Source organism: Bombus affinis, unplaced genomic scaffold (genome assembly GCF_024516045.1).
Source record: "Bombus affinis isolate iyBomAffi1 unplaced genomic scaffold, iyBomAffi1.2 ctg00000059.1, whole genome shotgun sequence".
NCBI classification, from domain to species: Eukaryota; Metazoa; Arthropoda; class Insecta; order Hymenoptera; family Apidae; genus Bombus; species Bombus affinis.
The window spans coordinates 1,039,909-1,066,136 of NW_026108820.1; the positions used below are offsets into that span (position 1 = coordinate 1,039,909).

The following is a 26,228-nucleotide window of genomic DNA, read 5'->3' on the forward strand; positions in this document are numbered from 1 at the left end:
TAGGGCCGCGAGTGACGGTTAGAAAATACAGCCTGTGTTAAGCCTAGTGGCGTAACATCCTCCCCCCGTTGAGAGAGTACCGATCAAATGATATGGTGTGGAGTCAGGTGCGTCGCTGGCGAATCTCCTTCGCTCCGTGGGGGTGGTCGGAAGGGTCTGGATCTGGGTGAATGGGTAAGGGGACCAATCTTTTGACGCCACGATCCAGGGTAGTTGTTGCCGTCTGCACGGTAGCGGTCCGTATGATTCCGTCGACTCCTGGATGGACCTTGATCACGCGGCCCAAAGGCCATTGCATGGGTGGTACGTTATCCTCCCTGAGAACTACTACGGTGCCTTCTCGGATATCATGTTTGCCCTTGTCCCATTTATTGCGGCGGGTTAGCTCGTTGAGGTACTCTCGATGCCATCAGCTCCAGAACTGCTGTTTGATCTGGTGGATGCGCTGCCAACTTGATAACCGTCCTGATGAAACTGTCCTGAAATCACGCTCCCGTAAACTCGTGAGTGTGTCACCGATTAGAAAATGACCGGGAGTGAGGACAGGGGGATCTTTCTGATCGGGTGATATGGGAGTCAGTGGGCGTGAATTGAGGATGGCTTCAATCTCAACCACAAGAGTATGAAGGTGCTCAAAGGTCAATAGCTCCGTGCCGACGACGCGGATGAGATGGCGCTTGAAGGATTTCACCGCGGCTTCCCATAAACCGCCAAAGTGTGGTGAGTTTGGAGGGTTGAAACGCCATTGTATCTGTCGGTCGGCGAGAAAATTCTGTACCCTCTCCTTGTGGTCGTCAGACTGCAATAGGGTCCGGAGTTCTTGCAGCTCCCGGTTGGCCCCGACGAAATTGGTGCCATTGTCGGTAAGGATGGTTGCGCAATGTCCTCGCCGCGAAATGAATCGACGTAGAGCGGCTAGGAAAGCGTCGGTGGTTAGATCGCTGACTAGTTCTATATGGACAGCCTTGGTTGCTAGACAAACGAATATGGCAGCGTATATTTTTATTTTACGTCGGTTGCGATCCCTCCTCTCCTTGATGTAGAATGGGCCGCAGTAGTCGATTCCGACGTTCGTAAACGGACGCGATTCGGTAATACGCGCCTCTGGCAAATCACCCATCAAATATTCCACTGGTGGCGGGTTGGCTCTGCAGCAGCGGACGCACCTTTTAATGGTACGCCACACTTGGCTACGACTGTCGATCGGCCAGTAGCGCAATCTTACCGCGTACAGGGTGGCTTGTGTCCCGGTGTGGTGGTTTTTCCGATGCTCCTGGTTTATGATGAGCTCTGTAACAGATGCTTTGGGTAATATAATGGGGTATTTTTGATTGAAGGGTATAGAAGAGTTGGTTAGTCGTCCTCCGACTCGTAATATCCCATCTTCGTCGAGGAAGGGATTTAATGGTTGTAGTTTTCCTCCAACGTCCCTGCTTCGATCTTTCTGTAGTGTCCGAATTTCCGTCGCAAAATGACCGGATTGTATGATTTTGATCACCCTGTTGTGAGCCCTGGTTAATTCGTCTGTTGTTAGATGGGCAGCTAGGTGTTGTTTATGTTTCCATCGAAGACACCAAGCGACGACTCTGATTAGTCTGGTCCAGGACGAGTATCGGTGAAGGAGGGGGTTATCGTTGTTATTCGTCGTTAGACAGATCGTTTTTTTCTGTTCCGGGATGTCCCCCGACGGTGTAGGAATCCAGATCGGCCAGTTCTCCTGCTGCTGCTTGAGCCATTCGGGTCCGTGTTTCCAGATGTTTGGACGCAGGAATTCCTTGGGAGCCTGCCCTCGGGAGATCAGATCCGCTGGGTTGTCATCCGTAGGCACATGCCGCCAATCGGCGATGTTGGTTTTCGTTTGGATCTCGGCCACGCGGTTCGCTACGAATGTTTTTAACGTATGTGGCGAGGACTTGATCCACTGGAGCACGATGGTCGAATCTGTCCAATAAACGATCCGAGAAACGTCTATAGTGAGGGAATTCTTTACCATGGACATTAGCGAGGTGAGGAGCAATGCTCCGCTTAATTCGAGTCTTGGGATTGTCAAGGATTTTAGCGGCGCGACCTTTGATCGCACGGTGAGTAATTGGGTTTCGATATGTCCATCCGAGCTGAGACTGCGCAGATATATACATGCCCCGTATGCCTTTTCACTGGCGTCGCAAAAACCGTGTAGTTCTATCTGAGTGGCTGCCTTGACCACCGTTTTGCGAGGAAATCGAATATCACTAAGCAAGGGTAGTTGGGTATAGTATCGGTCCCATTCTGTATGCAATTCGGATGGCAATGATTCATCCCAGTCTAGTTTTAATGCCCAGACGCGTTGAAGCAATATTTTGGCTCTGACAATCACTGGCGCGAGCAATCCTAATGGATCATAGATTCGGGCTATCACCGAACTCATTGATCGCTTTGTGACACGGGTGATGGTCGCTGTGGGTTCAACTGAGTACAGTATTGTGTCATCCTGGGAATCCCAATAGATACCTAGAGTTTTCAATGTCTGTGACTCACCCAATTGTAGTGTTCGATTTGTCTTTCTCTCGGATAGTCCACGCAGTATGTCCTTATCGTTAGATGCCCATTCACGGATGTTTAAGCCGCCCGATCTGAGAAGGTCCGTGAGTTCGTGTCGTACCGCTATTAACTCTTCCTTTGTATCGGCCCCGGTGAGGGCGTCGTCGACATAGAAATCACGCTGTACAACCGATGACGCTCGCGGAAATCGATTTCCTTCGTCTTCTGCCAATTGTTTCAGGCAGCGGAGTGCTAAATATGGGGCAGCTGATAGTCCGAAGGTCACGGTGTTGAGCTGATAAGTATCGATTTCCCCGTTGGAATTGCGCCATAGAATCAGTTGATATTTACGATCGTCTGGGCGTACGAGAATTTGTCGATACATCTTCTCGATGTCACCCGTTAGGACATACTGATGTGATCGGAATCTCAGCAGAATCTCAACCAGATCTTCTTGGAGTTTGGGTCCGGTATGCAGAGTGTCGTTGAGAGAAACTCCGGTGGTGCTGATTGCTGATCCATCGAACACTACCCGGAGTTTAGTGGTGTTGCTCGATTCCTTTATCACGCCGTGATGCGGCAAATAGTAACCATTATTTGAGGGATGAGTGTGCGGAATCTTGGTCATATGACCTAAGTCTAAATATTCTTGGATCACCGTGTTGTACGCGGCTTCGAATTGCTTATCGCGTTGGAACCGGCGAGAAAGAGCGGCGAGTCTACTCATTGCAACGGACTTTGATGTCCCAATTGTGGGAAGCTTCTCGTTGAAGGGCAGGGCGACGATATATCGCCCTTCCTTGTTGCGTCGGACATGGTTACGGAAATGTTCTTCGCACTGTAATTCCGCTTCCGATAAATGTGTGGTGGATGGTCCCTCGTCGATTTCCCAAAATCGCGAGAGATCCGTTTGTAGATCGGCTGTGGTAATGTGAAACGAATGTGTGCCCGATTGCGTGGATGGGCTCCCCCCGATAACCCAACCGAAGCGAGTTTTCTGCAAACATAACTCAGTATCGATGGATTGTGATATTTTAATCTGCCCGACACATAATGAGGCTAACGTTGGTCCCGAGCTCAATAATATTTCGATAGGGCTTGGTATGTGAAATGTTGGATCGGCTAATTTTAGATTTTTGGGTATCTGGAGAGCGGACCGATCGATTGGGTGGTCTGGGACTGCCGATGATATTGTTGGGATTACTAAAAACGTTGCTGTGCGTTCATATTTGCCATCCATAGAAACAATGGTTGTCGTTAGTTGGCTCCTTGCGATAGTGGTCAAGTCGTCGAGGGCTCCGATTGGGACCGAACATCTCTTTCGTTTTATACCGAGGGAGTTTGCGAATTTCTCAGTCATGAAATTCATACTAGAGCCAGTATCTAGCAGTGCTCTGGCTCGAATTGGAGATGCCCTCTTGTCTAGCACATCGATCTGTGCTGTGACCAGCAGATCATGATGCGGCGTAACGTCTAGAGATATATGTGTCGTTTCGGTCCCTTCCTTTGCGGCCCGTTTGTCTAGTCAGTTTTGACCTGGTTGGGTTTTGGACGAGGATTCTGGAACATTACCCTTGGTCCGTGATGCGCGTGACTCATACGAAGTGTGAACTTTTGTATCGCTTGGAGCCGAAGGTGTAGGGTTATTTGAATGTTTGGCGGGTCGTCTCGAATGGTGGACCGAACGCGACTTCGATGATCCGGATGGCGATTGTCCATGAGAGGATCGTTCGTACGATGAACGACATCCCGACGATCGACCGCTTGATGAACGACTGTCTGACGACGACCGACCGCTCGATGAACGACTGCTCGACGACCGCGAATTTTCTTGTATTTGTTCTCGGTGTAGGTACGTATGATGTCGTCGCCCGCAGATATGACACGAACGCGCGGTGCACTGTGTTATCGAATGTCCGTTGCCTAGACAGTTTGTACACAGCGATGCCATTTTTACGAGTTGAAGGCGTTCTATGGTTGATTTGGCTTTGAAAACTTTACAGTCTCTGAGGTTGTGGGGTCCGTCGCAGGTCGGACACACCAGCGCCCTGCTGGTTGTAGCATAGGTTCGTCCATGTGGTAGGTTATATCGGCGACGATGAGGTTTGGGGGGTGGCTCCTTTGTTTTCGTTACTTTAGAGAGGAGCTGATTCCCGTTGGCTCGTGTTTTTAGGAATTCCATCAGCTGATGGTAGGAAGGTACTTCCTGATTTGGCAACGTACGTTGCCATTTACGCATACTAGACGAAGGCAATTTTGACGCGATCAACTCGATAAGTACTACATCTGAAGTTACAGACTGTCCTAATCTTTCGAGCGCTTTGAGATTTACGCTGATGGTTTCCATCAAATCCTCAATGGCTTCAGGAGTTTCCTTTTCTATTTCGGGATAACTGCGCATCAATTCCCAATGACGCATACAGATCCGGAGGGGGCAATTAAATTTCTCCTTCAATGTGTTAAGCGCGATGGGGTAGTTGGCATCTGTGGGTTCCAATGATTGGATGCTCCGTGCGGCCCGTCCAGTGATAGCTGCGCGTAGATATTGAAATTTCTGGACATTCGTTAAATTTTCATTACGATCTACAGTGGATGAGAACGTGTCATAAAAATAGGTCCAGTTCTCGAGGGCACCGTCGAACGGAGGAGCGCGGACCTCTGGTAAGGTAAGTGATGTCGGCTCGGGCTTCACGCCTGAATCGCGCGTTTTAGTCGGAGAGGGGTTTGGTGCGGGTATTTTATCAAGGAGACCTGTGAACCGTACGTCAATCTCCAGCCTCTCTTGATACAACGCGGCGGCCCGATCGACTTCCCCTTCATCTAACCCTTCTAACTCGTCTTGAACCGCGAGTAACTTCTTCCAGACGTCGTCGAACGCTTGACGGCAAGATACTAAGTAGCCGTTGTCTACTTGACCAGACTCTTCGTATTCATCGAGTTGGCGTTTCGTGATTGTAAAGCGGTTGGCGAGGCCGCTTCGTCTCCGCCTCAATGTGCTGATCGAGTCAGGTTGGGCCATATTTGATTTTAATGGTAGGAACGATCTTACCTGGATCAAATGGGCGTTGGTCAGAGAGTCGGTTTTTACTCGCTACAGTGTGGCGTGGGCTCGTGTAGATGCTGAACGAAGGAGGTGTTCCTCTCCGGTGGCGGCTCCTTTGGTCAGTTGACTAAGGTGTTGGAATGTGGATTTCACGTGACACTGTATAGTCACTGGTCAGTGCACTTCTTTGATGGCACGTGATCCGGCTCGAAGGACCATGTATTTTCGAGCTATCGCGGGGAGACGCGGTCGTTAGAATATGCGCCAACGGGAGTCGTAAATTCCCGTTACGATCAGAATGATCGACACCACGAATAGTTCGATCCCCGTATTTCGATTAAGATAATAGGGGTGATTCAGGTATGATAACACTGTGGCTCACAGAGTTAAAATTTATATTTCCAACACTTAATATACACGAATGAATAGATATAAACACTTAATAACTTATCACGCTGCAATAATAGAGTAGCACGGTATGAGACTTAATGTTAGAAATTCGGCGTTAGATCTTTGACTCAATGTGTAACGTTCGACGCGTCACAAGGAACTGATCGACTTTAGATGATTTCTTTGTTTCATCTTTAAGACGACCCCCACTATACTTAGGTCACGCCACCGTTCGCGCCTATGATCACGTATGTCTGTTCTTGCGTGGAAAACGTAACGGACCAAATTCGACGTTTCGAGAACTCGCTGCTTGGCGACAGCTACGCGCTCGTCGATACATTGTATATGATCCGGCGGTCAGATAAGACGATCTGACTGAGACATTGTAGGGCCGCGAGTGACGGTTAGAAAATACAGCCTGTGTTAAGCCTAGTGGCGTAACACAGGCGATGTCGAAAAGATGTATCGACAATTTCTTGTGCGTCCAGAGGATCGGAAATTCCAACAAATCTTGTGGCGCAACTCTGACGGAGAAGTTGACACCTATCAACTTAACACAGTGACATTCGGGCTGTCAGCGGCCCCCTATCTAGCCATTCGGTGCCTCAAACAACTGGCAGACGACGAGGGACATCGATACCCACGAGCAGCGATGGTCTTACAGCGAGACTTCTACGTCGACGATGTTCTCACAGGAGCCGATACAAAGAACGAGGCACAACTACTGAGAACGGAGCTCATAGAATTGCTTAAACTAGCCGGCTTAAACATCCGAAAATGGGCAGCGAACGACCGGGCACTGTTACGAGGACTTTCCGAGCAGGACATAAACGATAAGCTGCTACTAGGCGAATCGCAAACTTTCAAAACTCTGGGTGTTGTTTGGAATTCCTTTGACGATTCGATCCTATATTCCGTCAAAATCAATCCTACCGCCTCTCGAATTACGAAGAGAACAATCAGCTCCGAAATTGCCAAGATCTACGACCCTCTTGGATTACTGGCACCAGTGATTGTTCGCGCTAAGATGTTGCTCCAACGACTTTGGACTTTAAAACTTGACTGGGACGAATCTCTTCCGGCTGACGTACACACAGAATGGAGCAAATATTATTCACAGCTACCTTTGCTAAATAACGTGAAGTTTCCACGTAAAACTATAATCAAGACTGCAGCGGAAATCGAATTACACGGATTCTGCGACGCCAGCGAAAGGGCGTACGGGGCATGCGTCTACCTTCGCACCATCGCTCCGGATGGTCATGTTTGGACACGACTCCTCACTGCAAGATCAAAGGTGGCTCCACTCAAATCACAAACCATTCCAAGGCTGGAACTAAGTGGAGCACTTCTTCTCGCATCATTGGCCACTACAGTTCTTCAAGCGTTACCAAGCAACATTTCTCGGACCGTTTACTGGACTGATTCTACAATCGTTCTACACTGGATTAATACATCACCTCACACGCTGAAAACCTTCGTCGCCAATCGTGTGACAGAGATTCAACAAAAGACTCACACCTCAGATTGGCGCCACATTCCCACTACCGATAACCCTGCCGATCTCATATCTCGAGGCCAATCACCCCGAGACTTCCTGCGATCTACCATTTGGCAACATGGACCAGAATGGCTCCAACAACCTGAAAAATACTGGCCGTCGTGGAACCCAATACCATTAGTTGAAATACCAGAGCAAAAGAAGGCAACATGTCTGTCCGTGACTCCGCCTGACCACAGTCTACTGGAGAGATATTCTTCTTGGCCCAAGCTGATAAGAATTGCCGCTCGTTGCCTCAGATGGAGGCAAAAACAGGATCGGGGGGGACCTCTAACCACACATGATTTAACCGATGCGCATAACAAATTGGTCAAATTGTTACAACTCTGTTATTTTCCAGATGAAATACGTACTCTCCGCACAGATCGAAATGCTGCAGTGAAGGGGAAGCTGCAACGACTCAATCCATTTCTGGACAAGGACGAGATATTGCGAGTCGGAGGCCGACTCAGTCATTCACCAATGCCCTTCACTCAAAAACACCCAATCATTCTACCCAAATCCTCAGTTACAGCACTCATAATCGAGCATGAACACCTCCTAAATCTCCACTCCGGAACTCAAGCTACCTTATATGCCTTAAGGAGATCTTACTGGCCTATCGACGGCCGTAGTCAAGTTTGGAGCACGCTGAAGAAGTGCGTACGTTGCTGCCGAGCCAATCCACCTCCAGTAGAGTACGTAATGGGCGACCTTCCAGCTGCACGGATAACGGAATCTCGTCCATTTACTAACGTCGGAATCGATTATTGCGGACCGTTCTACATCAAGGAACGAAAGGATCGCAACCGACGAAAAATCAAGGTATATGTAGCAATCTTCGTATGCCTTGCAGTTAAAGCAGTCCACCTCGAGCTGGTCACCGATCTCACTAGCGAGGCCTTCATTGCTGCTCTGCGAAGATTCATCGCTCGCCGAGGATTCTGTGTAACAATTTATTCTGACAACGGCACCAACTTCGTTGGCGCCAACAATGAATTACGAGAGCTCCGAAACCTCCTGCAGTCCGACGATCATAAGGTAAAGATTCAGTCCTTTTTAGCCGATCGACGAATCGAATGGCACTTCATTCCTCCCAACTCACCTCACATTGGCGGGCTGTGGGAGGCTGCGGTGAAGTCCTTCAAACGACATCTCAGACGTGTCGCAGGTAACGAGCTCTTAACATACGAAAATTTGAACACACTGATCATTGAAATCGAGTCTATCCTCAACTCCCGTCCTCTGACTCCAATATCATCTGACCCAAACGATCTTCTTGTCCTTACTCCCGGTCACTTCCTCATCGGAGATGCACTAACAAGCTTTCGAGAACGAGATTTCCGGGACACTCCATCCAATCGTCTCTCCAGCTGGCAACACATTCAAAGGGTCAAACAACATGTCTGGCGCCGCTGGCATCGAGAATACCTGAACGAGCTGAACATCCGAAATAAATGGAGCAAGGGCAGTCACGACATCCGAGTAGGCACCGTAGTAGTCCTCAGGGAGGATAACGTACCATCCATGCAATGGCCTTTGGGCCGCGTGATCAAGGTCCATCCAGGAGTCGACGGAATCATACGGACCGCTACCGTGCAGACGGCAACAACTACCCTGGATCGTGGCGTCAAAAGACTGGTCCCCTTACCCATTCACCCAGATCCAGACGAGTCCGACGACACACCATATCATTTGATCGGTACCCTCTCAACGGGGGGAGGATGTTACGCCACGAGGCTTAACACAGGCTGTATTTTCTAACCGTCACTCGCGGCCCTACAGTGTCTCAGTCAGATCGTCTTATCTGACCGCCGGATCATATACAATGTATCGACGAGCGCATAGCTGTCGCCAAGCAGCGAGTTCTCGAAACGTCGAATTTGGTCCGTTACGTTTTCCACGCAAGAACAGACATACGTGATCATAGGCGCGAACGGTGGCGTGACCTAAGTATAGTGGGGGTCGTCTTAAAGATGAGACAAAGAAATCATCAAAAGTCGATCAGTTCCTTGTGACGCGTCGAACGTTACACTTTGAGTCAAATTCTGAACGCCAATTCAAGTCGATCCGCGACATAGCCAAACATTCGCTTATTTTATTAAGTATAATATCGTGCTACGTCCACCAAGAGACTAAGCTCAATTGTAAGAGCCTTGCTCTATATTGTATACATCTATATTATCTGCGTGCGATAAAGTTGTTAATTGTTTATATCTTTTCAATCGTGTAGACTAATTGTTGGAAATATATATTATTATAATTCTGTGACTCTCAGTGTTATACCGCATCAACCACCCCGATTATCCTAACCGAAATACGGGGATCGAACTATTCGTGGTGTCGATTATTCTAATCGTAACGGGAATTTACGACTCTCGTTGACGCGTATTCTAACGACCGCGTCTCCCCGCGATAGCTCGAATTTACATTAACTTCATATAGTTTAAGAAAATTATCACGGAATACACGTCACGTTGCACATGGAACATTTGCGGTGACATTTCAAAGACTGATTAACAGAATGTTATTATTGTGCCGTAGAGAAATACGATTAGTGCGCGGAATTTACTCGAAACTATAGTAGAAAAATGGTAATACGGCGTTTATTTAATTAGAATTTCATTTTACGTTTTAATCATTCTTAAGCAACCTTCCTCTTCTATATTTGTAAAAGAGGAAACGAACACCTCGCTTTTTTTCTTCTGGTAACTTCAATCTTGTAATTTTGCTAATAACTTAACGTTATAATAACTAAGATTAATATATTGTATAATAAAAATCCGTAATTCTTTCGAAGATTGACGTTATGTAAGGGTAAAGCTGTAAGTAAACGTTGGTTTATAGATATGAACGTTAACGGTATAGCAAACGTTTATTAAAGTAATAATGCAAATAATAAATGAAATACTTCCTTAAAAATGAAAGCATGTTGATCGAATGCAGTTGATTGTTACGTTTGACAGCCTATAAAATTTTTCTGAGAGTCGTGTTAAATAATGAACGTAAAAAATATTACTTTTTGCATGATTTATCATTAAACATGTTTGTTTAATAGAGCGAGTAAAACAGTCCCGGAGGGATTTGAGTTCTCATCGACCCTTTTTTCCCAGAAATTACGCTCTTGGTGCAACAATTTCAACAATTTTCAGCAGTTGCCAAAATTATTTTAATACAACTTTCAGCTGAAAAATTGTAAGAAATTGTTAGAATTTAATATTAGGAAAAAACGTAATATCGATGTTAAAAGAATTTATAAAGCGACACAGAAAGGACGTATTAATTTCTCGAAAGCAATTGAAAAGAAAAGCATGTTTCTGTTTTTGGGAAGCTTTTAAAGTCAGGTGTTCCATATTAAGTGCAATTAACTTGCAAATATTTATATTTGCGCAGTTCCTTCATTTTGAAATATTCGCAAAATTTGCTGCATATTTCGTGTTCGTTCCATCCTCCGAAATGAAAATAAAAATTTTTATTCAATGTCTGAATATATTTCATTATATTCCATCTTTCTCATGATCGAAAGTTTCTTCTTCTTTTTAATAATTATATCGTAGCAAATACACAAAGATATTCAATTTTGTACGATAAAACAATTTTTACTGTAACATCGTCATTTCACTATTTTATATTTCACTATTTGCAGAAATATTATACTTCAGGTAGTATACATAAAGATGAGACTTTGAAAATATAATTCCAACGAATATCGTCCCAACGAACGTTAATTTAATATTAATAGTTTTCACAACTAACAGTTTAATCCTACGCTCGGTATTTTGCCGACGGTAGTTGGTAAGAGAATATTTCTTTTTAAAAAAATTCGTCTCCCTCGTGGCTATGTTAAAGAGAATCAATTAATCATTCAACTGCTTCATCATGCTTAATGTGAAAATCGCAGAAAAGTTATAAATACCTGCTATCAATCTTTATACACGTAACAATTGATTTAAATAATTAACTGCATTATATCCAATTATAAATTGCAGAGTACTGATTAATTGCAAAGCGATCATCTGCTATCGCCAAGATATTAAATGAATTAATATCCTCCGTATCGATCAGTAATTTCATTCTCTGTATCTATATGGTGTTTCCTATTAATAAGTTCGCAATTTCACAACTTCCTAAATACGATATTGATATTATATAATCCTACTAGAAACGAAGTACTTTTAATACTTTCCAGATAAATGATTATACACTTTACAAAAGTATCTTTGGTCTGAAAAATCTGCAAATAATCCTTGAATACGTATTCCAGGTAAAATACTCTCGATGTGTATTTTACTCTTCTTTTCTTTTCTTTATTTATTTGTCAAAAAACAAATATATCATTACGTGAAAGTAGCCGATACGATATTTAGAGCATTTCGAAGTTTTCTCTTGGGAGGTTGCAATTTAGAATCCTAAACATTGTTGCAGTAAATCCACGAACAATATACTTAGGCAGAGCGCTCAAATGAAAGCAATAACACTTGTCCCTTGTAGAACTGGAATCGATTTCTCTGCGGCTATTCACCCCTATAAAACATGCAACTGCGGCAGTCTGTTGTGAAATGGTCGATGGGGAATTTGTGATTTCAATTTACGATCAATCGTCCGTTATACTTCACGTCGCTAATACGATAAATTTACGAAGATGTGCAGAAACGGAAAATAGAAAGCGATAAGTTTTATTGCAACGATTAAGCTGCAATTTCCTATAAGTACGCGGAACGCCAAAAGTAAGAAATATAAAAGGCAAATGCTTGCAAGAGAAATGCTTTTCGCAAAAACAAGATATAATAATAATAATATACGTATGTTCGTGCAGTTTGCTACTTTCACGAATACGACTGAATAAACCGAAACGGATAGAGATTTATTTCATCCTCTACGTTTCTTAAACGTTTCATGGACTTTTGCATTTTTAAAATTCCCACAAATGCACGAACATCCGCGATCTAATAATCTAACGATGAGTCCGCTATTTCGGAAGATATTTCTATATTTTGGGTAAATCGTTGCTTTGTAATATTTGACATAAGAGATGCTCGTTAACGAACGCGTAACGTCAGATATCCACGTTTACCGCGACTCTTTCAGGAGAAGAACTTTGCAGCTAGGAGAGTTTTAAGGAACTTTTAATTTAGAAGAATTTTAAAGAACGACCGTAACATGTATATTCCGACGCAAATGTCGTTCCTGATAGGAGAATCACACAGTCGAGTTCAGCAATCGAATCGATGTTCAACAGACGCGAGGGCAGAAGCAGACGAAGAATAAAGAGAGAATAAACACGCACTCGTTAAATCAGCGCAACGAGTAAAGTAGATCTAGCCATTATTCCGTTCTGAAAAGGAAGACGAATGGAAGAGGAAAGGAAGGTTCAAAAGAGCATCGTTCGCTTTGATTATTGACACACGCTCACGCTAATAACGGTCATTGAAAGGCGAACGGAGAATGAGAATTATTGAAACTTGGAAATATCGAAAGCTTGAAGCTTCGCTAATTAAGAGAAGTCAACTGTCATAAACGTCGATGAAGATCCTATCGACGGAAAGTTAGGAAATTTAATCTTTTCCCTTTACGTTTGACTCGAACGCGAACAGTTCGATCTGTTTCTCGTTTGAGGAACGACCTAACGAGTATACAGAGTCTTTCGCGTACATTACTCGTCGGAAGTTTCGAGTCATTGCGCGTTTTTATCAAATTTTGCAGAATTTAAAGAATCGAAGACTTCGCTTTGATAAATTTTTAATTAAAGAAACGTATAGTCGAGTGCAGGCGATTATTGCTGATAACTGTAACATTTATTTTAGTAACGAAATTGACAGGAGATTTGGCATAGATAATACAGGAAAAGTATTTTAAGCTTTCCATATACGAGGGAGAAAAAGTTTAATTATTTATATCGTAAAGTGGCGTCAGGGAAAACCGGTGTCTTATTTCATGAATCTGAGTCTTCTATCGAGTAAACGTTCCTCTTTAATAAAATCTATAACGTGTTAGAACGATACAACAATTTTAGTTATTCCGTAGAGTATTACGACAACAGTCTTGGACCATTTGCATGATGATCAGGATCGCATGGTCAAGCAGACAAGTAAGTGTCACAGTGTAAAAGAAAAATAGTATCGGTGCATGACGTAGGGATGATGTACGGTGGTAAAGCGAAAGCTGAAGGACATTCGAATAAAAAGAAATAATAAAAAGAAAATAGTTATCGGTTATACAATGTGAACAAAATTACGTACGTGTTTAGAGCAACGACGTTGCCTACTACAGTTGTACGGTAACGAGCCTTTAGAATTTAAAGCCTGGATATTACTCTCGCGATGCTCGTCGATTATACGATGGACATTTTTCTAATAGTTTACAGTAAAAATATTCCTACGTCCAATAGATTGAATTTCAAGTTGAAAAATAATATTAGAAAAGACTGAAAACTTCACGATTCCTAGGATTACGTGTAACATTGCGTCTGCGGAGCCAGAAAATTGATCCACCGATTGGTCTCAAAGGAAAGTTATTTATAAGTCAAAGAGTATCGTATTGCATCGTTCTTTCTTTATTCGAAGCACTCGGGAACGTTCGCTGTAAACATTTCCATTGTATCGCGATCAACGAAGAATGATTCGTTTCGTAACTATAATCGCATTTTCATCCATAATGGACAAGACGAAACAAAGCGAAAGGAAAGTTGTACGTTCTCAATTACTCCTATACGGAACAAAGATCAGAAGTTATAAGTTATAGTCATAAGGGGCGACTTAATTGAAAATTACCAAGACACTTGACATCACGCGTTGCTCGAGAGCGAAGTTACGCGGATGTTTATATCGTCTGGGAGTCCCAGAGCAGCAGTTAAGGGTTAATATCGAGAGCGCAGCGATGGTAAACGTTATAATAATACAAAGTTCCGATATTCTCTAACTCTAACCATTCTACAAATTTCATCTTTAAACGGTATCGTGATCTGGTCCTGGTTTAACCAATTGGCTGTTTTCCACGAGTATACTCGTCACGAAGAGATGGCAGTATTTTACGTTACGACGAGTCCCGTCAGTACTAAATTGAAAAATAAAACAGTCGTTTCGTAACAACTTAATTCTATATTATAACAGCCACCCGTACTCCGTGTTCGACGAGTATACTCGCCATCGCTTACTGTTCGCGACACACTTTTAGGTACACGCTTTTCAAAGAGGTCGCAACCGCTAACTGCTAAACTTTTTTATTCTGACATTGAAATTTAACAAGAATAAATCAATATCAGCGGCAATTTCAGTTCTATCCTTGGCACGTAAATACAATATAATTTACCTTTAACGAAAATGAATGCAATTATTCGTAATTATTCGCGATACTATTTACTTATATATTTTCCTATGTTGTCTTACGTATCTGTTATTTGTAATAGATGAGATCGAACGAGAAATATTAGAGGATCAGCAGCAGGGTTAATTTATCAGTGTAAAAATATGCGCAAACTTCCACCATCCAGTTATAACACGCGATATAATTCGCTATTTGCTTAGCTCGCTTCGCCAACTGCCAGCCTCGCTATCTATGTCCATGAGGATCTATTAAGATTATCATTTTAATTACACGTTGGTGGATCGAACGGCCAACGAGAAACGCGGCCGACAATTTTGATTAAATAGCCGCTAGCGTTACCGAGAACACGGCTCGTGTAAAACAATTTCGTCAGACAATTTTAGTTATCGGATTTGTTCGGCGAGACGCGCAAACAAACCGGCTTTCACCTCGTCAAAGGCTACGTTTCACGCGAAACTCGCGCCAGTTACAGCGTTAACTTCCTTTGTAGTATTCATGGTGAAATCGCCAATTCATTTCCACCGTCTAACGAGAAAGACGAAACGGACGTATTCTCGGTGAACGCTTCCCTTTCGCGTCTCTGCCGTTCTTCGAATCGCTCTGCTTCAACGCAGTACAACCAGCCAGCTCTCTCGTTCGACAGCTGACAAATTGCCTGCGTAACTTGTTTGCCGCGACCGCGAGAACTATGTTTTAAGTCGAATAATCGTCAGATGTTACGAACAATTGGAAATTATCTTCATTTCCCATATCGCTGGCCGATGCTCACGATCTGTTCAGTTTGGAAAACATGGAACAGCTCGCTGGACGATTAGTTTGAATTTTACGGAATCGCGTTTGAGGTGGAATATGCCGAGATCGTAGAATCGTTGATGTTCGACTGCTCCCACGAATACTCTGGTGTCTGTACGTTTTATCAGTCGAACCTAACATTTCTCAGTGACGGATAAGTTTCTGTTCTGTCGCGCAACACATCTGCACGCCATCCCGCGCGGCTTGCCAACCAACGGTCTATCTGCCGTCCTTCTAACACTCCAGAGGCCCAAGGACCCACTATAAAGTTGCAATTCTAGCTGCATTGTTCGCACACATGGTCTAAGCACATCTGTTTGCCAGAAAAGACTTTCTAATTCCAGAAGAGTTTTCGGCCGGTTTTTAGAAAGGTCCTTGGGTTTATTATGTGCTCTTAAGAATTACGAAGAAAGCGGAGATATACCTAACGAAAAATCTGAGTTTCCCTGTAAACAATGTCGCCTAGGACCCAAGTTGGTAGGAGGTTTCTTCCTCCTCTCTTCCTTCCTAACATATTCCCAACCAATCGACATCGCGGATTGTTGCCCTCACTTTACTAACTAAAAATGTAAGCAACGAATCCGCGTTCTTCGTTCAAAGGGCACACCCATACCAAGCTTTCCTCCGTATTCACATTAGAATAAGCTTCAGAGTTTTCCATCGTCTCTCACGGTGACTAGAGTTCCTGCATTCCCTATAACTCTCGCCGTTTCTATATCTCTCAGAATTTCCTACCACAGTCAAAGATCTAACTTCTAACATTAAGTCTCATACCGTGTTACTTTCATATCTATATTATTGCAGCGTGATAAGTTATTAAGTGTTTATATCTATTCAATCGTGTATACTAAGTGTTGGAAATATATATTTTAACTCTGTGAGCCACAGCGTTATCATACCTGAATCACCCCTATTATCTTAATCGAAATACGGAGATCGAACTATTCGTGGTGTCGATCATTCTAATCGTAACGGGAATTTACGACTCCCGTTGACGCGTATTCTAACGACCGCGTCTCCCCGCGATAGCTCGAAAAAACAGTTTCTTTTTAAAAAATCTACACATTCTTTTCTCTGTTCGAATAGAATGGAATAGAATTCCGATAAATAAGAATTTGGTATGAAACTAACAACGTTCCAGTCGTACAGAAAGAAAATACAATTTAATTAAAAACGTGGGAGGTGGTGTAAGAATCGGCGATAGAATTCATCAAGAGTACGTGACGTTGGAAAAGCTACAGTCACAGATGTTTGAAAATGGAAACGTGATATTGAGAATTATGTAAAGCACGTGGATTGCTCGAATGATGGGGTAACTGTGGGGAAACCTTAAATACACTGATGTAATGGGATGGTTTCGTTGTGATAAAGACGATAATAACGACGATTTTATACAAATGGAAACAGCCAGCTAAAACGATAATGGAGAGGCACTTTCCCATGCCGAAGCACCCACGCCACTCGAAAAAGGGGCTTCGATCGTATAAAATTCACCGCGCAAAAGCTCCCAGGTACAGAGAAAATGTAATTTTACGCAGTTATTTCTACCGAAAGAATCATGTAACGTGGTGCTTAAAAAGATATGGAATGTATAAATATTCAAAAAATCAATTTTATAAAATTAAATCTATCGATCCATTAATAGGATTAAAAGAAAGGAATACATCCGAAATGTACACAAAATTGAAGGAAAGGAAGATTTGTATAAAAATTGTAATAATACGATGCAGCAATTTCACGATACCATTTAATTAAAGTGTATATATTTTTGAGAGCATCCTCTGTATATCAGAAATATATTACGAATTAGAAATATGTTATTACTGGTTTTCTGATGAGAATCCGAAGTGTATCAAAAATTTAATCGGCGTAGATATTTATCGACGCAACAGTTGCAATTTCACAGATACAAATATCTTGCGAGTTCTCTCATCGTCGTAATTTGTATCTCCTTTATATACATCGTCTGTCTGAATATTCTTTCTAATATTCTAATTAGACTGTAGATTTTGATGCAAATTCATATTTTTGAGGATATGATTGAAAAGAAAAAAAAAAGAGAAGTAAAGAGTATTTTGTATATTTTATATTTTCTTTCATATCACGTGCATTTTGTACAATTTTATTGAAATTGGATTACAAGAGCCAAGCAAATCGAACATCAAACGGACTACGCGTCGTGTGTTACTTTATAGCAAAATCACGACAATGTCTGTAACGTTCGTAGTATTTTACGATCCTATCTACGATAGCAATTAAAAGTTCATCAAACAGATGATTACATCACGTACGAGCCATTTGAAAGTCAAATTGTTCCATTTTCCGAAAATTTATTCTTTCTAACTCTTTAAGAGTATTACATCGTGGCTTATTAACATACTAAATAATAATTGACTGTTCGAATAGTTTGATGATTTTTGGAAAGTACGTGTCCCTGATAAATATAACTTCTACGCACACTTCCAAATCCGTTTGAAATTTCATCGATACGATCAAGTTAGGCGTGTCTCGCTACAGTGCTGCAATGATCATTTCGAAATGCTTCGTATATCATATACGCAAAAAGTTTCCAGCAACGTTGAAACAGATTCGCGAGCCACGTGTAATTTATTTATAAAAGATTTTTGCAACTGTCGAGACATCTTGGTATCTGTTAATAATCGTTGAGATATCATTGCAATCAAGTAAGTGCACTGTATCATACTTTTATAGATAGCATTCTTTTTTACGGATGGAAAGCCATCTGATGGAAATTTGTCTGAAATGTCCGTCGTAAAATTGCATTTTCGCGGGCAACAGAAAACAATGGAATTTTGTACAAAAGCGCAATACTTTAATTAGCGCAAAATTCCATTTTCCCCGCTGGGAAATTGAATTTTCTATTAAAGCGTGATACGTTTAATCAGCGGTGGCGTAAATTCAACAAACTAACAACTGGAATATTGACTTGTCACAATTTTGTGACACCGTATATGTCGTTGATACGTTCCAGTCTGGTCGTATTTACAATTTCAGAAATTTTGCAACTATTTTTTCATTTTATCCGTAACGAGAATAGCGAAGATAAGACAGGCAAACGTGGTAAAACGTTGAAAATTCGGTTACAGGGAAATCGAATAAATTTGAAGTTGAAGAAATTAAGAAAAAGTCGAAACGAAGCAAACGCGATTCCTTAAGCCACGATGTTCAGGGATTTTATAATCTTTCCGGTGACGTCTTCGACGTGGAATATCCAGAAGCTGAGAAATTGATTCTGTACGATGAAAAAGACGATGTCTCCACAGAATACAACGATACAATAGTGGAAGAATTATCGATCGACGTAAATCCTGTTGAGAAATGCTCAGTTGGTATGACCGCTAGTTACTAAAAGGTTACTAGGGTTATGTTGGTACGACTCCTAACGACGCTCTTTTGCCATAGGAGTCGACCACGCCTTAATTGCTAAGACGCATTGGGAGAGTTTAGACGTTTGCTGTGTGATTTGGTGTTTTGTATAAGAGAGAAAATAAAAGGTGTGATAACCAATCCGAGTGGATCCGAGATTGATTATCAACCCCAACCTATATAAAATAACAAATCCCGAGGAAATTGGATACTTCTCTGGTCCTAAATGGCAAAGGAACAGATTATCAAGTAAGTCAAATATTTTTCCAAATGCCATTCTTGTACAATCGTTGCTTTTCTACTTACCACGTACAATATAGCGGTTAATAAATTAACGAATCATCGAATATTACTGAAAGAAAGAAATTGTACTGATATTCCAATCTATCGTGTACAAAAGTAATAATAACAGCATGTAATATAAGAATAGCTTATCTTCAGCCTTAAAAGAAACTCGGTTTACAAGTATTCTCCCTATTGCGTTCCACTCTCGCTTGATCTTCTACACGTTCATCTATATTTCGCTGTTTTTAATTTATTTTATTATTCCCTGTCTATTACACATATGTATATTGTCCATTGCACGAATCTTTATCTATCTTGCCTAATTTAATGTAAAAAAATAGAAAAATAGAAAAATTTGCTGGAGGAATACGTTTACCAAAATTTGTCAAGAATTTTAAAGAAATTTGCAGGATGAAATTCACGGTGATACCGAATTGATATTTTTGAAATTATACTTTTGAAATAATTATTTATATCATAATAATTATTCCACGAATACTTGCTCGTAGATATTAATTTATGCTTTTAATAATCATGCGTTTAAGCTATCAAGTCGAGTCGAGTAGGCTTTCTAATTTCGTGGAAGATAAGTCGATTTCTAAGATAAGTCATTTCATAGAGAAAAGACCAGCTGCTAAGGATTCGCCGCCACGATGGCTAGAGCTTGGAATAGCTGCTGATTACTCCGTGGTAGATTTTCATGGAATTCGAGTACAGCAATATATCTTGGCTCTTTTAAACATCGTAAGTAATACCAAACGAAATTCTGTTATTATACTTAGATATAGAATACCTCCAACTACATATGTACGCAAGCAACCGGGAAACATAGGGCAGAGTTATGCGTATCTCTGTATTTTCAACGTACGCTACTTGCTTTCAAACATCTCGATCGTATATTCGGATGGAAGCTCTGTATTTTCTGTTTACACTGTTCAAAGCTTACACGTATCTTTTAAAAAGTTCAGCGAATAATTTATCCGGAATGGAATTTTGTAATCGATTAATTTCAGCCATTCGGTAATTGGTTTTCCAATGCTGTTGAGATTAATAACGTACATTTCCTAAGATAAATATAACGAATAAAATTAATTTTTTAGGAAAATTATATAAGATACGATGTATTTACGAGAGTTTTGAATAATAATTTATTTGTAAGGCTGTAATACTGTTTTAACGCCTGTTACATTTTCGTACGTATTTTAATCCTAGGTCAGTGCAATTTACATGGACCCATCGCTCGAATCCAACATGATTCTAGTGATCGTACGAATGATTTTATACGCGGAAAAACGAGACGTTATGGTAAGCGATTTCCATTAAATTAAATCATTTAACTAAAGTAGTAACTATCTGAGATACGCATATGCGAGTGTCAATTATTTTATTTTCTACTTATCTGTACAGTGTATGGTATATAAATTATATAGGTCAAAATATCTGCGCATGACGTTCTAGATCGATAAAATGCAACGAGTTCCATTTTGTTAAATTGGACAACCGTGAACGATCCCTTGGAAACAAATTTCCAAACAAACAATTTTCACGGATCATTGACAAACCTCGCATTTATCGTGTATCCGAAATATCTGTATAATCGACTATTAAACCTTTTTCATCTCTTAAGAATCTTAATTTAATGTTATAGACCTATGATAATATCATTGATATACGACACTTGCGATTCCTTTTACTTCTCTTTTTCTGCTATTCTTCTCTGCTGTCGAATCAACATTTCAACATTTTTCAGGAAGATTAAAATACTAATAGCGTTACAAGTTACATTTGATTACAATCAACAACACGATTACTTGCACATATATTTATTATCATTGACGAATATTTATATATAGTATATAATGCATGATGTAATAATAAATATAATATATTCGTAATATTTGCTAGCTTTTATTAAGAAAATATTAATAAATTGTCGTAGGTCCGCCGTGGCGATGCCAGACGATCTCTCGAGAACGTGAACAAATGGAACAGAAAGATGCTGTCCTCGAAGGACGTAAATCACGATGTTGCTGTATGGTTGACGCGATTAGATATAGGAGGTCCTTCGAGATCGTGCGCGTTAAATCGAGACGAAGGCTTGACCAGCGCCTTTATCATCGCTCACGAAGTAGCACGCATGTGAGTGTCCCACATGTTGAGATATCGTTGGCAAACTGAAATATTTATAACTGGCCTGGGTATTTACGCAGAGACCGTGTGTTATTTATTTATGCAAATACGTACTTGTACGAGAATAATTTGAAAAATGAAATCTCCATAGAAGAACTTATTATCTTTACCGAATATCACAACGAGTACTGTACTTTGAATCTGCCATAGATTTTTGCGTATTATGTGCGTTCTTGCATTCCTCCTTTCACCTACGATGGCTCTTAAACAAGAAACGATATCGTAACGAGAAATACAACTTACCTGAGCGTCCACTTTGGTTCCACTAGTGTTGTCCCATACGACTTTGTGTTTGACCTCGCTATTAGGGGACTTTTTACCCAACGTTTCCTTCACCGCCTTCACTACCTTCGATTTATCGAACTTGAGACTTAAACTGGCCGTTACCAAATCTTCCGGCTTTTTCGACATCGGTTGGTGTCTCTTCGTGAACCAATTCGACGGAGCCATAAAGGTCGAAATAGCGGCTTTCGAGGATCCGCTAAGCTTACTTTTAGCTCCGTGCAATGTCGACACGTCGAAGCTGTTGGAACGGAAGCTCTTCGATCGACTTCCTTTCTGTTCGGTCGTTTTTCCGGGCCAGTTTGATTTGCTATCGTCCCGGGAACTCGGCGCTTCCTCGCCGCATCGGTTGATTTCCGTCGCGGAAGACGCTAACGAGCTTAGGATCGATATCAGATCCGTATTAGAGCAGACAATGCCCGCAGCACCGGAAACGGATGCACTCGCGGCTCTTGGCAGTTCCGAGACGCGCTTTCGGAGAGAAGACGTCGGCGAAACCGACGGAGTAGGCATTTCAGAGAATCGTTGTTTAGGCTGTTGAGTGTAACGTTGAGCGGAACTGTTACCCTCCAGCGGCTGTATTTCGTACACTTGCTCCGTCGACGTCCTGTACATCCTTAAGCGCACCTGGCAAACGGATTGCTTTTATTCGAAAGACAGTTTCTTTTTTATCATAATTCGTGCGTTGTGATACATGTTTCGATGATTGAGCCGTTAAGCGTGACAAAGCGATGGAATTGTTTTGCACAGAAATTCTTCAACACGTTGAGTGTTTAGGTGTTTAGGTACGCAAATAGACTAGAATATTTTGCAAGAATAAAATGTCTTGGTATGGTACGCTTTAATCTATCTATCCAAGTCAAAATAAGTATAAAAATCGCGTGGCAATCAACATGTTAAAAAAAAAAAAAAAAAAAAAAGAAAAAGAAAAGGAGAAACAGATGCTTCTGATTGTTTAGTGCATTTTCATAAAATCTTCCAAATGTTTAATTCTCATAGAATAAAAGGGAGAGCATACGTTTGAATCTCAGCAGATTTTATTAATTCTTTGAAACCATAAATATAATATGAGTATTACATCAACTTTAGTTCATACATGTAACAACATATTATTCTGCACGTAACAGTTACATTTAATGAAACATTTATTTATCCAGTAAATCCATATTCTCTATTAAACGTTCGTTTATTAATAAAACTGCCATAATCGTCCACGCATTGTTCGCTTCCTTAATTATTTTTCAAAGTATAACGATAATCAATGATGCAACAGAAATATCACGTAACATCCCAACAATCTTACATGAGATTTTAGCTGTTTTTACTATACAAATTAAGTCATTATTAAAATAAGTCATTATAATAATATATATATGTCGGAGATGAAAGAACACCGGAACCTTCCCTTTGGAACTTTGGGAAGACCCCTAGTATTGAAATTTAGATTTCACTATAGCCGTATTAAGAAACTGTTGTCATTCGATCCGACTGTATTTATTTGAGATTTATGATAGTGAGCTCGGGCTCGAGGCGACAATCAGTCGCCGAACGTAGCCGCGATCAAAGGGATGAACGTTTTGTCTAACAAAGGCATGAAGTAATTCTATAGCTCTTCTTAAAAGAAATACTTGGGACAGGGCACGACGGTAAACGTTTCAATGGTTTCTGCCCCGTGGCTCGCCACACGCAGACTTTGTCCTTCGGGTAAGGTGATTGCCAGATGCCAACGCATCTTCACAGTATATGTTTAGCTGGGCGAGGACCGGCTACGAATATTAAGTTTCAATTATACAAAGTCTTTCAAGTAGACAAATAGCCTGTGCCCCCACTACGGGAAGATAAGAGAAATCTATCCTTCCACGAACGACGCTTCCCGCTAGCAACTTTTCCCAAGGACAGCTAATATCTTTCTCTAACCACCAACATGGAAATTGACCAATTAACAGCAACTTCAATTTCCCTCACCCTTCGAACGAAGACTTTTCTCCGCGAATCCGATGATCTCTTGGCACTCTCATGATCGTGCCCTTAGGCACACCCATCATAGATTTCTTCGACAGCGTCACCGCGACGGAGAGCCACTCTCTCTAGTGCGATCTCATCGGCAATCGACCTGTCTTTCGTATACGTAATAATTGCCCCTTGCTCTAACATACAGTGTAACTTAGACGCTAACGAAGGGTAAAGTTCGTCATCCCGTTGACCGCGGATTCGTTATTGAGCCTAGGATCATTGTCATTTGCTTCTCGAGTATCTAATTATCGCGATTACTTGTCCAATTCCATCATAGTCATATTTGCACTAGTAAATATCTCCTCTATTGCATAACGATCACGTCTAGCGCCAATAGGGATTCGTTTCACACCCTTAAACCTAACTCTAATCTTAACGCCAACCCGACATATATATATATATATATATATATATATATATATATATATATATATACATACATACATATATCAATTTTTATACACATAATTATACATATTCATTTTCATTTAATATTTTCATTTAATAATTTAATAAACCTTCGTCCCGCAAAGGCAAATAAATTCACGTATAACATTTCTCTTCAGCGGCATTGTTCTAGGATTGTATTTGTTGAAAGAAGGATAGCATTAAGCGCTGGAATAAAGAATGACGAATCGTTATTCTTTAACCATCGTACTTAGACACATATTTATTGAGCTACTTGTATTTTAATCGAAGTCTAATATCCTCCATCTGTAGGTGTAAATATTACTGCCGTTGTTAATGTTATTTAAGTTTTACTACTGGAAAGGACATTTAAGTTTGAAGGCAGGCAAGTCTACTGTTCTTAAAGCTGACATTTAGACATCTAAGATTTTTTGTGTCTTTATTGACAAAAATATATTTGACTTTGCATATCTAAAATAAAGGATTTGCGTTATATAAAATAAATAGATCATCTTTCTTTAGAAAATTCAATGTGGTGAAATTAGAATATGAGATAAAAGAAATACTATGCATATGATTTGATTGAAATTTTGAAAGTGTATAGACCCTGTTTTAGAAATATGAGTATTAATTCGGTAGACTATAAATTTATATTACAAAATTAACTGTTTTCTACTTTTGTTGTACTTTTCTTCTACTTTCTGGACATTTTACTGAAAATGCTGGAGATTTTAAATCAGTAATTAATAAAGTGAATTCATAAAATAACTTTTAAACGCATTGCTATCTAAAGTACAAATTCTTACGTTTTTAAAAATATATTCTTATAGTTATTGTATGTAACGTACTTGAATCTTTACGTGTATGGTTAAAATATTTTGTCCGCATTTTATTCAGTCATTTAAAATATCAAAGCAAACTTATTTCAAGTGAAAAATAATCCTTATTCCTATAAGCAGTATTCATTACAAGAACTAATTTTACATATATAATCGTAACAAAAAAGAAACATTAAACAGGCATTTATAGTTATTGACATTTATCTTTTGTATGTTCATTTACGAGGAAATGGTACTTAATGTAAAAGCGACTGGATTTCATATTTTTAACTATTGTGTACATGTATTGAATCTTATTGTTCTTCTTAAAAATTAAATGAATACTCATAATCCTAAAACATCCTTTCTATGTTGTACTAGATATATATACAATTAAAATGTGTAATAATGTGAATGATAAACTAGTTCGAATAATTATTTTGCTTAAACGTAAGTTAATTGAAATCAGATGAATGTTATACACGCATTATACCGTGCATTATGAACTATTGATTGATTGATGCTCATATTTAATTATTAACGAGAAAATTAGAAAAAACAGATTGAATTTAATCTATCCTTCTTATATTTATTAAGATGAGTTCTGGGGCTTGAAACACTCGAGATTAGAAATTTTGATTAATGTTTCACATTATGACTGGACGCTTGTTGTAATATCTTTTGTACGAGATACACTATACATACACAAGATCAAAATGGAATTTCGAAACGGTCGTATCGTTCAACAAAAATCTCTTTTATCTTTGATCCTCTTCGTAAAAATGCAATTCTCCTTTACAGAACATCATATAACATTTATTGTACGATATATTGTTCTATTATATTTCGAAATTTTCAGCTTCGAATCTTTGTTTAATTATACTGTAGAATTAAATATCATGCGTTATTTAAATATAGAGATAGACTAAACTTTTGTTCACATTTATTAAAGCTGTATCAACTGAGATGCTTAAATTTGCAAAATTTCATGGACTTTTATATTTAATTTTTCATCATGAATCCCGCTTTGCGAAACAATACATATTAGATTTATAATATCTTAAATTTACAGTACCAATGCTGATTTTATCTGAAACTATTTGTTTGCAAATGATATCTTTCTTCGTTGGAATTACCCTTCACTTGTAAATTAATAATTATTAACATTGAACAGTATTGTTAAACTTCAATAAAAATAGGATCGATAACTAAATGTTAGTTAAAGAAACTTCCTATT

The 26,228-nt window shown here is 40.4% G+C and overlaps 5 protein-coding genes across 7 annotated transcripts in view; 2 read left to right on the forward strand and 3 right to left on the reverse strand.

Annotated features, from left to right (window-relative positions):
- LOC126926781 (uncharacterized) overlaps positions 1–26,228 on the forward strand; it is a 77,511-nt gene that overhangs the window by 3,249 nt on the left and 48,034 nt on the right. The gene's annotated exons all lie outside the window — the stretch shown is intronic.
- LOC126926913 (uncharacterized) lies at positions 410–5,539 on the reverse strand. The gene is made up of 2 exons (XM_050743229.1): positions 4,522–5,539; positions 410–3,993 (listed from the first exon to the last, which is right to left on the reverse strand). The coding sequence occupies exons 1-2, from the start codon at positions 5,537–5,539 to the stop codon at positions 410–412; spliced, it is 4,602 nt and encodes a 1,533-aa protein (XP_050599186.1).
- The window catches only part of LOC126926770 (uncharacterized), a 77,767-nt gene continuing 57,617 nt past the window's right edge, over positions 6,079–26,228 (reverse strand). The window contains exon 2 of the mRNA XM_050743107.1: positions 6,079–6,371. Coding sequence (XP_050599064.1) covers positions 6,358–6,371 — 14 coding nt within the window. The 3' untranslated portion in view covers positions 6,079–6,357. The remainder of the gene's footprint in view (positions 6,372–26,228) is intronic.
- Positions 6,401–26,228, forward strand: part of LOC126926771 (uncharacterized) — a 77,699-nt gene continuing 57,871 nt past the window's right edge. Inside the window, exon 1 of the mRNA XM_050743108.1 lies at positions 6,401–9,232. Within this exon, the coding sequence (XP_050599065.1) occupies positions 6,414–9,232 (2,819 nt within the window). The 5' untranslated portion in view covers positions 6,401–6,413. The remainder of the gene's footprint in view (positions 9,233–26,228) is intronic.
- LOC126926783 (uncharacterized) overlaps positions 15,984–26,228 on the reverse strand; it is a 77,496-nt gene continuing 67,251 nt past the window's right edge. For both annotated transcript variants that reach the window (XR_007714861.1, XR_007714860.1), the window contains one exon: positions 15,984–16,375. The gene's annotated coding sequence lies outside the window, so the exon portion shown is untranslated. The remainder of the gene's footprint in view (positions 16,376–26,228) is intronic.

Bases quoted from the DNA above. Each gene is read 5' to 3' on its own strand.
- LOC126926913 (XM_050743229.1), bottom strand. From the start codon at position 5,539: ATGGCCCAACCTGACTCGATCAGCACATTGAGGCGGAGACGAAGCGGC. The intron at 3,994-4,521 runs GTAAAGTTTTCA...ATATATCTCTAG, and splicing joins ACCCCACAACCTCAGAGACT to ACGTTACGCCGCATCATGAT.